Source organism: Aquarana catesbeiana, linkage group LG03 (assembly GCF_042186555.1).
Source record: "Aquarana catesbeiana isolate 2022-GZ linkage group LG03, ASM4218655v1, whole genome shotgun sequence".
Classification (NCBI taxonomy): domain Eukaryota; kingdom Metazoa; phylum Chordata; class Amphibia; order Anura; family Ranidae; genus Aquarana; species Aquarana catesbeiana.
The window spans coordinates 67,944,907-67,961,079 of NC_133326.1; the positions used below are offsets into that span (position 1 = coordinate 67,944,907).

At 42.1% G+C, this 16,173-nt stretch overlaps 1 protein-coding gene across 1 annotated transcript in view; it reads left to right on the top strand.

Annotated features, from left to right (window-relative positions):
- The window catches only part of FBN1 (fibrillin 1), a 408,253-nt gene that overhangs the window by 169,816 nt on the left and 222,264 nt on the right, over positions 1-16,173 (top strand). Inside the window, exon 6 of the mRNA XM_073623525.1 lies at positions 15,728-15,925. Within this exon, the coding sequence (XP_073479626.1) occupies positions 15,728-15,925 (198 nt within the window). The remainder of the gene's footprint in view (positions 1-15,727; positions 15,926-16,173) is intronic.

Sequence of the window (16,173 nt, forward strand, 5' to 3'; positions counted from 1 at the left end):
TCTCTGGGGACCCTGATGAAGGGGGGCTCTCTGGGGACCTTGATGTAAGTGGGGGTCTCTCTGGGGACTCTGATATAAGGGGGGCTCTCTGGGGACCCTGATGTAAAAAGGGAGGCTCGAGGGACCCTGATGTAAGGGGAGGCTCTCTGGGGACCCTGATGTAAGTGGAGGCAGCTCTCTAGGGACCCTGAGGTAAGGGGGAAGCTCCCTGGGGACCCTGATATAAGGGGAGGCTCTATGGGGACCCTGAGGTAAGGGGGCCTCTCTGGGGACTCTGATGTAAGGGGGGCTCTCTGGGGGCCCTGAGGTAAGGGGGGGGGGCTCTCTGGGGACCCTGAGGTAAGGGGGGGCTCTCTGGGGACCCTGATGTAATGACAATATATATAATGTTATATATATATATATATATATATATATACACACACACACGCGTGCACACACACACACACACTTATATTATATACATATGTATGCCCGCCCAAGCGTATGACTTTCTTTACTTCGCTGCTATGGGCTTTACCCCCAGATCTTTTGTAGACCTAGCAACGCCCCTGCCCAGAGGGGGTTTTTCATTTCTCAACAAGAGTGGAGTTGCACTTGAAGCATGATTCCAAATAAGTACCATTTAAAACATAACAATCATCACGCAAGTTTTACAGAAGAATAATTGTAGATCACATTGTTCCCTAAAGCATTTTTTCTTTTTACAAGCTTAAAATAAATGATAAAAAAACAGCCTCAATCAACTTGCCGACAAGATTTCAGCAGTGTAAGTCCTGTAAGAAATGGCTAAAATCTTTCCTCACCTTTTTCTACTTCCAAGCATGTGGAGTTGATTTAATGACGGTTTAACATCTCAAACAATACATAGCACTGTGTTTACAGCCTTTCTACAGTTGTTTTGACTATATTATTTATTTCTGCTGTATTCCAGCCCTTGTTAAACTATGCTTCCCGACATCCTCTATCTGGCCAGGCATGCTAAGGGCTAGGTTTTATGGCCACTGGCTTGGACAACTTATTGGCAGTTTTTTTTTTTATAAGTGCTGACTGGCAGAACATGCTGAGATTTGTCTTTGTTTTATTAATATAAGCCATCTGATCTGCTGGATTCCCTTCTCTTGGGTCCTATACATACTTTGCACAGATTTTATCATAGCAACCAACCACCCACATGTCTGTTCACCTCATTGATGACTTATCTATTATGAGCAGTTGTCTCTGGAGGGCTACTTACAGAGATCATTTCTACATTTATTCCACAATGCATGTGTATTGATTCATAGATGTGATGCGTCGTGGTACATAGTCACATAGTACATAGTTACATAGTAGGTAAGGATAAACAGTCCATCCAGTCCAACCTGTGTAGGTGTATGTGTGTCAGGGTCTATAATTATTTCCCATATCCCTGTATGTTGTGTTCTTTAAGATGCACATCCAAGAGTCTTTTAAAAATATCAATACTCCCCGCTGACACCACAACTTGTGGAAGAGAGTTTCACATTCTTGCTGCCCTGATAGTGAAAAACCCTCTACATTTAAGATTGAACCACTTCTCCTCCAATCTCATAGTGTGTCCCTGTGTCCTCTTACACCCCCTGAGATTGAATAGCTTTTTTCCTATGCTGGGGTCACCATTGAGGTATTTGTAAATCGCTATCATGTCCCCTCTCAAGCGTCTTTTCTCCAGCAAGACTACATTTAGTGCTTGTAGTGGCTCCTCATATTTGAGGTCCTCCATCCTCCTTATTCATTAAGTTGCCATTCTTTGGACTCTCTCCATCTCCAGCACACCCTTTCTGAGGACTGGTGACCAGAACTGGACGGAATACTCCAGTTGTAATTTGATTTCAACTAACTTGACAGCATCTTTAAAGAAAGACACAACAATGACATCCTCAAACTCAAGTTAGCTTATTGAGCTCACAGAAACAACATACAGCACACACATCTACAATTAAGCCCTTTCGTAGGTGAAACGCGTTAGTGGTGTGACTTTGGGAGGTAGATTTACAGTGTGTGCTGTATGCTGTTTCTGCAAGCTCAATAAACTAACTTGAGTTTGAGGATGTTATTGGTGTGCGACCCATCTTTCTTTGAAGTTGCATGTGGCGTGGAGCCTGAGCGGGCTCCTGGGCTTCTGCAGATGACTGTGCCCCAGGGCTAAGAATACGGGTGATATTAAACCAGGGGATGTGCAGAGATCACCTAACTTGACAGCATGTCAGACCAAAAATGCAGAATGCCGGACCCTTTCACAGTGTACTACAATGGAACATATTGCAATATATTGGATTGAACAAGTCCTACTTGAAACAATGAGGAACATTTATGTGAACTGTCTTGGGGCTGTTAATATGTTGTTTCTTTTATTTTAACTGCAATTTAGGGACAGATAATTTTTTTTGCACGCATTTTGCATTTCCTGCAATAAATATGAACATATTGGGAAGTATTTAAAAAGTGCGCTTAACGCTTCTACGCTTTTTTTTATTATTATTATTTATTATTTATTTGTTCCATTCCATTTGTTTAGCTGCGGCATTCGTTATTTTTGATAATTCGTAACTTTGGATAAATTCGTATTCATTACATTCACTAACAGCCAAATTTGAAAGGAAATTCTAACACCTATAATTTAATAGTTAGTTATTATTAGTTAGCTAATTAGTCATTCTTTCGAATTTTCAGATTTTCTTTCTTATTTTCGGATTTTTGAATTTACAAATTTATGAATTTTTGAATGTATGTATTTTCGAATTACGAATTGCGATCATAACGAATGACCCGGAAAATGAAAAAAAAACCCTCACAAAAAACGAATGAAACGAAAATGAACAAATTTTTTCGGCAGTGCACATGTCTAATGAAATGTCACTTTGCAAACTTCACAGAAAGCTAAAAAAAAAAAAAGGAGCTGAGTGATAAAACGCACATTATGCCGCCCCCTAATGCTGGCTCACTGCAGCCAGAATGAAGAGCTGCCCGCACAGTAAACTGTTGCACTTCAGTGTGTGGGCAGTGTGAACTGGCTCTTAACCGCCTGCCGACTGAATCACTTAGATATAAGGTGGCAAGGCGGCTCTACTGCGCTGGATCACGTACCTAGTATGCGATCCAGCACTTCCAGTTTGGGGGCACGCAGGCGTGCCGCCGGCAGTCTGCTCCCACTATGATTATACACAGCGGGAGCTGATCGGCGGGTACCGTGGACTCGATTTCCACTGGCACCCAGCAGTCGTTTGTTACACAGCTAGAACGGTGATCTGCCTATGTAAAAGGTAGATTGCCCTTCTGTCAGTAAGAAAGGCATTGTGATCCTGTGTTGCTGAATAGCAGCAACATGGATCAGTGCCTTCCCTTAGTAAAAGCACTTTTCCTTTCAGTACAAAAGCACTGGCTAGGAACACATTTAATGCTTTGATTGCCCCTTATGTTAACCCCTTCCCAGTCAGTGTCGTTAGTACAGTGACAGTGCCTATTTTTTAGCACTTACCACTGTATTAGTGTCACTGGTCCCCAAAAAATGGCAGTTATTTTCTGACTGTCTGTTGCAATATCGCAGTCCCGCTATAAGTCGCTTATCACGCCATTACTAGTAAAAAAAAAAATATATATATATCCCATAGTTTGTAGGCGCTATAACTTTTGTGCAAGCCATTCAATATACGCTTATTGGGATTTTCTTTAGCAAAAATATGTAGCAGAATACATATTGGCCTAAAGTGATGAAGAAATTAGATTTTTAAAAAAAAATTTATTGGATATGTTTTATAACTAAAAGTAAAAAAAAAATGTTTTTCAAAAATGTGGTCTTTTTTTGTTTATAGAGCAAAAAATAAAAACCGTAGGGGTGATCAAACCACCAAAACAAATCTCTGTTTGTGGGAAAAACGGACATATAATTTATTTTGGTGCAGTGTCGCACGACCGCACAATTGTGAGTTAAAGTAACGCAGTACCGGATCACAAAAAATGGCCTGGTCATGAAAAGGGGTAAAACCTATCCTGTTTTCTTATGCCTGAACAGGCAGAAGGCTCATTTCACAAAGCTAACACACGAGGATAAGGGTCTGTGTCAATGGGCTTTGGGCTTGTGTCAATGGCATCAGTGTGACATCAGTTTGAGATGCTTCTGAGATCATCCAGAATTCAATGACAGGTGCATTTGACCTGCAGTTCACCTTCGTCTGACCTGCTTCAAGTGGGTTTTCTTCCTATAGATTTGCATGGGAATGAAAATCTCACTTGAAGGAAGCAAAAGCCCTGTGCTCCTAAGAAGCTTGGTTGGTTAGAGTTTTCCCAGAATGCCTCACAAGCTCGTTTAAATCTGGTTGCCATATGGAATCTAATGTAGTGTAATACATGTGTAATAATGTAATCATGTTTGCCCTAACCGTGACAAATGTTATGCATTAATTGTCCACTATACGGCGCAGATTCACCATGGCTTTGTTCTTGTACTTCCATCACACTGTGAATAATATGCCTAAGGCTGGCTTTACATTGGTCGAATTTAGAAAGATTTTCTTTTAAAAATCAGAAATTTCATGCTTTTTGTGATTCGTTGATGCCACCATTGCTTTCGAAATTCGACCAACCAAGCCTTCAATTTCACATCATAATGCTACAGAAAATAATTTTCATGGCTGGGAATCTTCTTTTCTTTCCAGGAATTTTCTTTTCTTGCACATGCACATTTCTTTTTCGATTACATTTCTCTCACGATTCTCCCATCATTGATTAGAAAATCCTTTGTTCTTCAAAAGATTTCCAACATGCCCGATTACTCAAATTTGATGGCCACACGAAAATCGGCTGTTGCTGCAGCCCACTAATGGTGCGAAATTCGAACCAAAATTCTTAGATAAGATTTTCGAAAGAAAATTCTTTTGAAATTCAACCCATATATGGCCAGCCTTATACCGTATGTATCAAGCCGCTGCATCTTCTGTCTGGTCCTGCAGGAGGTGACACTGTGGTGGTGGTGGCTTCTAAATATTGATGAGCTTTACATTACTTCATCAACTGTGAGTTTTTATTACCGTTTGTCAATAAAGTTGTTCTTAATTGCTGCACTTAGATGGCGCTTTCCTTTTTTTAATTTTCTGACCCATACAGAGCTGGCTTACTCTGAGAATGGCTGCCACTGGTGCATAATACATTTTAAGGACTTGTTTTGGTCTATTATTAACTTTGTATGATTCCCTACGTTGCATGGACTTTTTAAAAGAGAAGTATGAGAATGTTGTTTTTTTTTTGCAATCATACTTACCTAGGAGGATGCAGCATCGCTCAGATGCAGCATATGTCCCCTGAGGCCTCTAAGACTGAGAACTGAGCGATCAAACACCGCCGATCGCTAGGTTCTCAGAGCTCCATGAGCAGAGACCTGGTGACTGTCAGTCAATGACTCTCTGCTCTGTCACCACCTCCTCGCTCGGAGCACTGAGCCGTGGAGGAGAGCGACCTGCTCAGGCTCTCAGCGGCTCGCTGTGAGGCTGAGCCAGGTGCCTGTCCAGGCATGTGGGTGGATCCCGGGCTCTATGATGTAAGCTGAAACCGGGCTCCTGCCCGCTGTCTGGTGAAAATGGGTCACAGGAGCGCAGAACAAACTGCACTCCTGTGATCCACAGGAGAAGTACGGCCAGACAAGCTTTGGCTGCACTTCTCCTTTATACCTTTTTTGCACCAGTTTAACTCATATCACAATGTATTTTAAAGAAACCAAATATGTTATGCCTTGTTCTTAGGGGCCTTCTCCGGAGCTCTGAAAGAGTTGGTACAATTTTTACACAGATGTCATTTACAGGCTAAACTGGCAGCATGGTTAAGTGTTATTGAGCCTTGAGCTCAATGCCAAAACCCCTTTGCCAGGGCCAATTATTGTTTTTTTTCTTTTTCTTGCCAAGTTTCCACCATCCAACAATGACACACTCGGTTGTACAGATGTTAGCAAAGTCATGGAAACAGCAGGGTTTTCTCCATTGATGGTGTTTGTTATTGCCATGACATAGTTTATTACAAAGAATAATATGTATAAATCCTGATTGTTTGTGCTGTGTTCATTAATTAGAGCAGGAATCACAAAACAATATGCAATTGGATACCTCAGCAATACATTTTTAAATGTAACACTCCAGATATTACAGCTAACATGGATAAACTGCTTTGAAAATGATTTTTAAAACAAGCAAGTGTCTTGTAAACATGCTGTTCTAGTAGCATGGGCAAAAACAGTATACAAAAATTATACTAATCTAAAAATTTAGATTAGTATGTCATTTATGAAGAACATAAAGGGGTGACATTTTATTTTTCTTGATTTTATTTTTTCCTTATGAATCTGAAGAATATAGAATAAATCATAAAAATAAAATAAATAAATAAATGAAAAATATGCAGATTCATGTACACACTCTGGCTTACAGTACCATATATGCATTCATATTATCAAGATGTCTGTGAAGGTTCTTACTTATCCAGGTTATGGCAAAGCTAGTAAGTAGTATTCGTTAGTCACATTCAATTGGACTTGTTCTGTAGTGTTGAAGAGGTTTCTTTCACAAAGATTTATTAGCATGTAATCCAACATATTAGATCAGCATTCAGATGGTTACATGCAATAAACAAAAGGCAAAACAAAAAATGAAAATATATATAGAAAATGAGAAGAAAGGGACATGAGCAGTAGGAATATGCTGGCGCTAACCGTAGTTCCATGGGGTGTGCAGGGAAAAAATAAAAGTCCAGAAGAAGTTTTCTGAGATGTCCCAGGGAGCATAAGGCATCTGTAAACAAAATTGTCCACATATAGAACCCAGCATATCCAAACAAAATTTTGATCAAGAATCTCCCTATCGACGTGGATGCAACTTAGAAATTAGAACTAAATTAAAAAACAAATATTGAAAATACAATGTTATGAGTCCCTGAACAGGACTATGCCTGGTGGCCTGACAGGCATATGTGATTAATGCATAAAGCATAATGAACTGAAAAGGAGTTCAAAAATAAGAGGAGAGAAAGTCTAAAAAAGAAAAGGAGAATAAGAAAGAAGAAGAGAAGAGGAAGAGAGTCCACGGGGTGTGCACCAGGGGAAGCTTAAATCGAAAGGAGCGTACTGTCAAACCGGGAAGGCTGAGTATGTGTAATCCATGGCTGCCAAACTCTAAGAAATTTGTTATGCGTGTCTAACAAAACGGCTGTCAATTTCTCATTCACCATGACCACCTTAAAACTGAGCATGGGAGTTTTCCATTCCCTAGCAATAGTCAATTTAGTTGCAGTAAAAAGATGTTGTGCCAGCTGCTGGACTTAGCAATTCGGCAATAGGTTTGCCTAGAAGAGCTTCATAGGGGTCCCTTTTAAGGTTACCATGAAATAAATTACGAATAAGGGCGTAGACCCTGACCCATAGCCTGCACGCCCTCGGGCATGACCACCAAACACGTGCTATGGAACCTTCTTGTGAACATCCCCGAAAACAGAGAGGAGAGTAAGTTGGGATAAAGTGGGTCAACCTAGCTGGCGTGTAACACCACCTATACGCTGTACTTTATAGGCATTCTCCAAAATAATAACATTTTTTGAACATTTAGAAATGGCTATGATCATAATCTGTCAGTCCTCTGGGTGAAGCCGCCTCCGCAGTTCTTTTTCCCATTAGAGATGATAGGGTCTAAGTGGGGACTTTCTTGCAGAAATTATAGATGAGTATATCAGAGATATCAGGCCTAGAGAATGGGATCTAGCTCTACATATTCTCTCAAAGGGAGTCAGAGTATATGGAGTAGGGCGGGATTTAATGAGTTGTTGGAGAAAATGCCTAAGTTGTAGGTAGATATAGTGTTCTCGCAAGGGGATATCATGAGAAGAGCGCAAGGCATTGAACGTCAATATCCTAGTAGGGGTGAACAGGGAGTGGATGTCCGTGAACCCATTCATGGTCCACCATGAAAATTGGGCTGGGTTTTCACAACTTGGAGGAAAGAATGGGCAATGGAGAAGTCGTAAAAGTGGAAGATGAGGGGAAATCAAACCCGCATAATATTTGACAGAGTCCCATAGTCATAGAGAGTGGGCTAGACACGGTCCTACTACAGCCGGGCGATGAATGGGAGGGAGCCAGGGTAAAGAAGAAACAGGTATGGGGTCGGAATCAACAAGGTCAATTGTGGCTCATAGCGGCAGCTGATACGTTTCATGAAAATGGGAAAGCGGAGCTATGCTTGCTGCAGCATAGTAGGCCTGCAAGTTAGGGACAGAAAGGCCGCCATTGATCCGTCGAGCATACATAACCTGCTTATTGATTTCAGGATGGGTAGAACCCCATATAAACTGCAAAAGCTTGCGTTGGTGTATACGTAAAATATGTGAAGGGACTAAAACAGGCAAGACCCAAAAGAAATAAAGCAGTTTTGGAAGATAAGACATGCGAATTGCAGTTATCCTACCAAACCAAGACAATGGTAAATGGGACCAGGAGGACAACGCGTTGGGGGGAGCAAACAACCACCCCCTGGCACCTCAAAACCCCCCCCCCCCGCTCGCTCACTGTCTGCCGGTTCGTTCTGCACTAGGATGTAGGTGGGGTCAGGGGGCATGGAGCAACAGTCATGGAGCAGCCGCTCCTGTGTCCTTTCCTACTCCTTGCTTCCGCCGTGCGTCTCTGCCCCTCCTCCTAGGCGTCCAATAGGATCACCTGTCCTATGAGCTAATCGGGTGACGGGTCAAGACCCGCTTCTTGATTGGCCGGGAGGAGGATCATGTTACGATAGCGAATATTCATTCTCTATTAAACACTCCTGGGTGGACTCTGAGCGCATTCTCCGTGCCCCAAGCTTACCCTATTTTGAATCTTATTAGAGCCTCTGGCTCCATTTCCAATGACGCTGAGCATGTGCACTCAACTTGTTTGGTGGACCATGGTGAAGCCTGTACTGAGTGGAACTTGTCCTGTTAAACTGCTGCATGGTCTTGGCCACCGAGCTACAGCTCAGTTTCAGGGTTTGATCACCTCTGCATTTTTTTTTTGCGCTATAAACAAAAGTAGAGCGAGAATTTTGAAAAAACACACTGGGGGTTATTTACTAAAGGCAAATCCACTTAAAAGTGCACTTTCAAGTGCAGTCGCTGTAGATCTGAGGGGGACATGAAAGTAAAATAAAAAAACAGCATTTTAGCTTGCACATGATTGGATGATAAAATCAGCAGAGCTTCCCCTCATTTCATTTAAGGTCATGAGCGATCTCAGGTGCCCAGCAGTCTCTCGCATCGGCTCCGGGCACACGCTGCGGGCACGAGCGTGCCTCCTAAAGTATTTTAGAGGGCCGACGTACAGGTTCGCCCAAGGGGGCCAACCTGCTGCAGTATAACTGCGGCGGGCAGTCGGGAATCGGTTAATGGCTGTGTGTTGAGTTATTTTGAGGGGACAGCAAATTTACACTGTTATAAAAGCTGTACACTCACTACTTTATATTGTAGCAAAGTGTAATTTCTTCAGTGTTGTCACATGAAAAGATATAATAAAATATTTACAAAAATGTGAGGAGTGTACTCACTTTTGTGAGATACTGTAAATCGCACATAATAATAATATAATGCGCATTAGGGTCTAATACTAAGGCGTGGTTGCCCTATTGCATATCTAATTCAGGAGAAGGAGTTTTGACTGCCTCTAAACCCTGCTGCTCCCAAATGCCTCTAAAAAGCCTATGGGGTTGATTTACTAAAGGCAAATAGACTGCGCACTTTGCAAAGTGCAGTTGCCCTCTGCAAGAGCAGTTGCTCCAGAGCTTAGTAAATGAGCAGAAGCTCTGCTGCCTCCCATCATCCAATCATGTGCAAGCTAAAATGCTGTTTTTTTATTTTCCTTGCACGTGATTGGGTATTCTTTGCAAAGTGAAGCTTCACCTCATTTACTAAACTCTGAAACAACTGCACTTGCAGAGTGGACATACCTCCCAACTTTTTGAGATGGAAACGAGGAACACCTATCAGCAAAAGTATGCAGGTAAAGGACACACCCCCTGCCATGCCCCCTTAAAGGAGAATTGTACAAAAAAAACCCCAAGATTGGTTAAACCCACAAGTGCTTTTTTTACCACTACTATTCCTTTATATTGGCTTTTGGAATTTACAAATGCAGCAACTTAGAATTCAGTTGAAAGATTTAGCACTGGGAAACACTTTTTGATAGATAAAAAGTGCATTTTAAATACGTCTATATAGATCAGACCAAAATGAGGGACAAATGAGGAGGAACGAGGGACAGAGGGACATTGCTCCAAATCAGGGACAGTCCTTCCAAATCAGGGACAGTCCCTCGAAATCAGGGACAGTAGCGAGCTATGAGAGTGCACAGTATATTTGCCTTTAGTAAATCAACCCCTATGTGTGCATGGACATATAGGCTTTTTTTTAAGTGTATTCAGAGGCTTAGCAAAAAACACCAAAAGCCCCAAAAAGGTCAGTTTAGGAGCAACAGTATGCATGAGGCCTTAAAGTGGAACATCACTTTTTTTTTTTTTTGAAAAAAAGGAAAGAATAAGGAAAGGTTGTATTGTGTATCAGGCTTCATATTGCGGTCTGTGACCTAGTTAGAAAGCTTCCCCTTCACTTCCTGTAACAACCGAGGTACTGCTGTATGACCAGGGTATTTACGCCCTCTCTTTGGCATGTATTCTCCATCTGTTACTTTAGATAATTCCCAGGAGGCTGGTGAGAGTATCACTGGCTCTCTTATTGGCCCTTCACAGAGACAGGAAATGAGAGGAAATCTCCCCAGGGGCAACTTGGACAGCAATAAAACCTGAATTGGGGTTAGGGTCACTACTGTATCCAAAACAAAAAATGGATTTAGTTGTTTTAAATGACATTTACTCCTGGCTCCATTTTGTGATACTTGATCTCTTTTCAAAGATCCCCTGTAAGTCTTTTTCTAGTGTGATGTTCATTTCTCATGCAGTTGCACAGGGAGGTAATCATGTGCTAAATGTGTGTCATGGTCTAGAAATGTGCTGCTTGGGCTGGCCAATAATGTATCTAGTTGTAGTCCTATTGCTGTGTCATCCCATCTGGAGAACTTGAAAAAGTGATTGACTTATGAAAACCTAGGATGAAATGATTTGAGCATAATTTATAAATCAACCATTTACACTCACCGACCACTTTATTAGGTACACCTTGCTAGTACCGGGTTGGACCCCTTTTGCCTTCAGAACTGCCTTAATTCTTCCTGGCATAGATTCAACAAGGTGTTGGAAACATTCCTCAGAGATTTTGGTCTATATTGACATTATTATTATTATTACTATTATTATACAGGTTTTATATCGCGCCAACAGTTTTTGCAGCGCTTAGCATGATAGCATCACGCAGTTGCTGCAGATTTGTTGGCTGCACATCCATGATGTGAACCCCTAGCTCCACCACATCCCAAAAGATGAGATCTGGTGACTGTGGAGGCCATTGGAGTACAGTGACCTCATTGTTCAGTGGTGTGAAGATTTGAGCTTTGTGACATGGTGCATTATCCTGCTGGAAGGAGCCATCAGAAGATGGGTACACTGTAGTCATAAAAGGATGGACATGGTCAGAAATAATGCTCAGGTAGGCCGTGGCATTTAAATGATGCTCAGTTGGTACTAAACGGCCGAAAGTGTGCCAAGAACACCATTACACCACCAGCCTGAGCTGTTTATACAAGGCAGGATGGATCCATGCTTTTATGTTGTTTACGCCAAATCCTGCCATCTGAATGGGGATATATTTATGGCATTTTTATTATTATTTTTTTTGTTACTAGTAATGGCGGCGATCAGTGATTTTTAGCGGGACTGCGACATTGCGGCGGACAGATCGGACACTTTTGACACTTTTGGAACCAGTGACATTTATACAGCGATCTAAAAAGAGAGACCATCCAACTAGACCATGAAATTTGCCAACATCCCTAGAAAGGAGAAATGAAGGTACCCCCAAAGGTAAATGGGACTTTAACGGCAACACCAGTATATTAAAAAAGCGCTCATGTGATCGCTCAGTTGTTGGTCTAGTTGTTTGTATTAATAAATTGCTTTTTTAATATACTGGTGTTGCTGTTAAAATCCCATTTACCTTTGGGGGTACCTTCATTTCTCTTTATTCAACAATCAGAGCTAAAAATAGCCACTGGTTACTGTATAACTGTCACTGGCAGGGAAAGGGTTAAAACTAGGGGGCGATCAAGGGGTTAAGTGTGTCCTAGGGAGGTGTTTCTAACTGTATGGGGGATGGGCTGCCCGGGAGTAGAGAGAGATCTGCTGTTCCTGATCACTAGGAACAGCAGATCTCTCTCTACTTCCCTGTCAGAACAGGGATCTGTCTGTTTACATTGACAGATCCCCGTTCTGGCTCTCTGTGGAGCGATCGCCGGTGCATCGGCTCCGGCGACGTGCAGCCGCAGGAGGGGCACTCGGGCTACTGTTATAGCTATTTAAAGACCGCCGTACAGCGATTTGCGCAGCGCTGCTAACCTGCGGCCATATAACAACGGCAGCAGGTCGGCAAGCAGTTAAAGTCACCTAAATCCCCTTTCTTCTCCAGTCTGATGTTCGGTTTGAACTTTAACAAGTCGTCTTGACCACATCTAGATGCCTAAATACATTCAGTTGCTGCCATGTGATAGGCTGATTAGCAATTTGTGTTACCAAGCAATTGAACAGGTGTACCTAATAAAGCGGTCGGTCAGTGTGTATGTCATATGTGACAACCGTTTGCCATTTATTCATTTAATGTATGGTAATAAGAACTGGATCATTCTCCAGAAGAAAATTGTAGGTTGCTCACGTTTACCTACTGTTCCAACACTTCAGAAGTCTTCTATTATTTGCCACTCCAAAAGATATCTTGACCTGGAAAAAAGTCACTTACATGTCAGTTTATTTTATTTTGTACAAAAACACTGTAAGTTCTAAACAAATTTCAGATGATAAAGTGTGTTTCATTGAGAAAGTAACTCAACTCTGTGTGTATAAGGGGCCCCCCTAACCTGAAGTGCTCCGGGCCCCCCAAGGTCTATATTTGGCTCTTCCTGAGGTCCAGCATTCCTCTCCTACTTCACGTCCCTTACCCCAGAAACATCACTTGTGGGGCCCTACTGGGCGGACTACAGTTGTGTAAACAGCAGAGTATGCTGGGATTTGGTTGGAAGATACAATCATACGTTATCAGTCGTATCTTTGTTTTCACCATGTAATCTCATAATCTAATCAAAATACAATCAAATTTGATGGACCACCATCCTCTAATTAGGCTGCCAGGCTTACTTTCGTTTTTTGGCTTCACGTAATCAGTGGAGCAGTGATTTATTTTAAATTTTTTATGTCTAGTCAGGATTTTCATTTCTCTCACCTGCTGATGGAAGAAACTTCCAGAATATAGGGCAGGGAAAATCAAATGACTAGTATGAATATTTAACATGCCTTAGTCAATCCCTTGAAGGAGGTGCCCAGACGGTGGGTAGGGAGGTAATAAATATTTGGGAGGCCTTTCTAAAGTGTTCTTTACTCTCCGTGGAAGGTTCCAGTTATCCTGGGGATGGTGTCCCTGGGAAATAGCTAGTGAGACAAGAAATTGCAATATGGGCATCGGCAGGTACAGGGCATCGAGTATATTACTAAAAGATTATGTGTGCTGGAGGGCACTGTCCTGAAGTCCTGTTCTGGAGAAGGCTCTTTTGTCTCCCTCTCCAAGGAACTACCTGTAGATGTTGGGTGGCAGACAGCTCCTGGGACATTGTGAGTGAAGACCTTGCTGTGGACTTTTGGGTGTGCAGGTGCTAGAAGGCACCTAAGTACCAGAGGATGCTATATGGACTGGGACTGCTCTTAGAGTCCTAGATATACTGGCCATCCCCTGCTACCACCAGGAAAGGCTGCTTAGGGAAGACTAGTGTGAAGCTGTTCTGCTGTTATTTCTGCTATCGTTTGGAGTATCCTAGTCCCTGAACCCCTCTACTATTCAAGTTACTCAGCAATAAATTCTGAAAAGACATCCCCTAGTGCATGTATTGTCGGTGTGCATGGAACTGGGTCTGTGGTAGGCAGCCTCTGTACTAGCAAGGAAGAGCTGGGTTTATTCTTAGCAGCACCTTCGGGAGTGATTGCTATAATCATCTTTGTTCTGCCAATCGATGCGACGCAGTAGATAGTTTTCCCACCAGGCCAATCGACTCTAAACTAAGTCTAAATCGATCAGATAGGAAGTTATGCCTGTTCAGTTGTTTGCCGATTTGATCATTTTGATCGAATCACACATCAATCGAATAATAAAATCGAAGCGTGTATGGCCACCATTGGAGGAGGGAAATATGTGTTCATTCATGAAGAACATATCTTATCAAGTATTGGAAAGACCACAGTATTAATTAACATTTTAGTTTATTTCATCCCAAACAAAATAAACCTGAAAAAAATGTATATTTATTATTCAAATATGATGTAATTTAGGAGAAGCATTGGGTTTAAAGAAAAATAAACACACATACTCCCCTCATTGCTGCAGCATCTATGTGATGCTGCAGCTGTCCTCCATCAGCTCGAAGACCGACAACTGAGCGATCACATGACTGTTGATCACTAAGTTATTGGTCTGCTCCAGTGTTGCCAACCGTCAGTATTTTTACTGGCAGCCAGTAAAAAATGGGCACTTTTCTCCTGTCAGTTAATGCCAGTGACAGGAAAAGGTTGCCAGTAAAAAATATGGCTGTGACGCTCGGGTCGGCATGCGTAGTTCTGGTCCAGCCAAAACCATCTGCTACAGTGTGTTCGGGCAGCACCAGCGGAGGGGCGGGTCTGGCAGAGGCAATTCCTGAGGGTGTCATGTGATGTCATGGTGCAAGGGAGCCGAGTGGAGCTGCCACAGCTTTGTGTGTGGGTCTGCAGGATGGGAGCTAGACAAGCCGGGAGCAGGACTGTCAGTGCTGTTTGGACTGAAATAGACTGAAAGGGGATGACTGACTTAGGAGGGGATGTGTCAGTGAGGTGTCATCATCATCTTCCTGCCCATTCTAATTTCTTGCCCTTAAATTTACCGCTTTAACAGAGGTGACTTTTTCATATATTAACTCGACACGTTTCGCATTAGCTTCATCAGGGGATATACGAATCAGAAAAGCGAAAAAAAACTGTACAAAAATAACAAACAAAAAAAAGAGAATACATTAAATACAAAACATTATTTTGTATTTAATGGTATTCTCTTTTTTTTGTTTGTTATTTTTGTACTGTTTTTCGCTTTTCTGATTCGTATATCCCCTGACGAAACTAATGCGAAACACGTCGGGTTAATATACGAAAAAGTAATCTCTGTTAAAGCTGAATATTCGCCTGGGGCCACCTCTGTCAGCCATATATTGATTATCAATGAACAAAGCGGCTCTGCCTACGTTTTAACTATATTCTCATTAAAATTATTAGATGAATTTTATCATATTGGTTCTCATTATTATTTGTCAGCACCGTAAAAATCCCACTTTTCTCCTCTTCCTTTTCATTGGTATAACTCATGTGTTTTGTTTCCTTTTTTGATTGTGGTCTGGACATTGAATTGGAAACTACAATGAAGCAAATGCTTGTTTAGTGCTGTGAAGCATGTTGGTGCAATATAAAATGCCATACATTCCTAATAAATGCGTTTGCTGGAGACAATTTCTTATGCATCTTTATTCTTTGGTTTGCAGATTACAGGACTGGACCTTGTTTCTCCGCTATCAGTAACCAGATGTGCCAAGGACAGCTGAGTGGCATCGTTTGCACAAAGACACTATGCTGTGCTACAGTGGGAAGAGCATGGGGCCACCCTTGTGAGATGTGCCCGGCCCAGCCACATCCTTGCCGACGAGGCTTTATTCCAAACATTCGAACAGGAGCGTGTCAAGGTATGCAGTCTACATGGAGCTGCTGCAACTGGTGATGTATTGATGTTGACTGAGTTAGAGCAGTTTGGACAGGCTGCCTTGTTTCATACCCCGGCATTTGTACAGAGAATGGAAAATCATTGTCAGATACATTACCGCATGACTGTATACGAGAATTATGAAGTAAGGGGGGGAGAACATTAGCAAGTGAGGTCAAGACAAGCCAAAGCCTTAATGAATTTCACACTGACAAGAGTCCCTCCATGTAT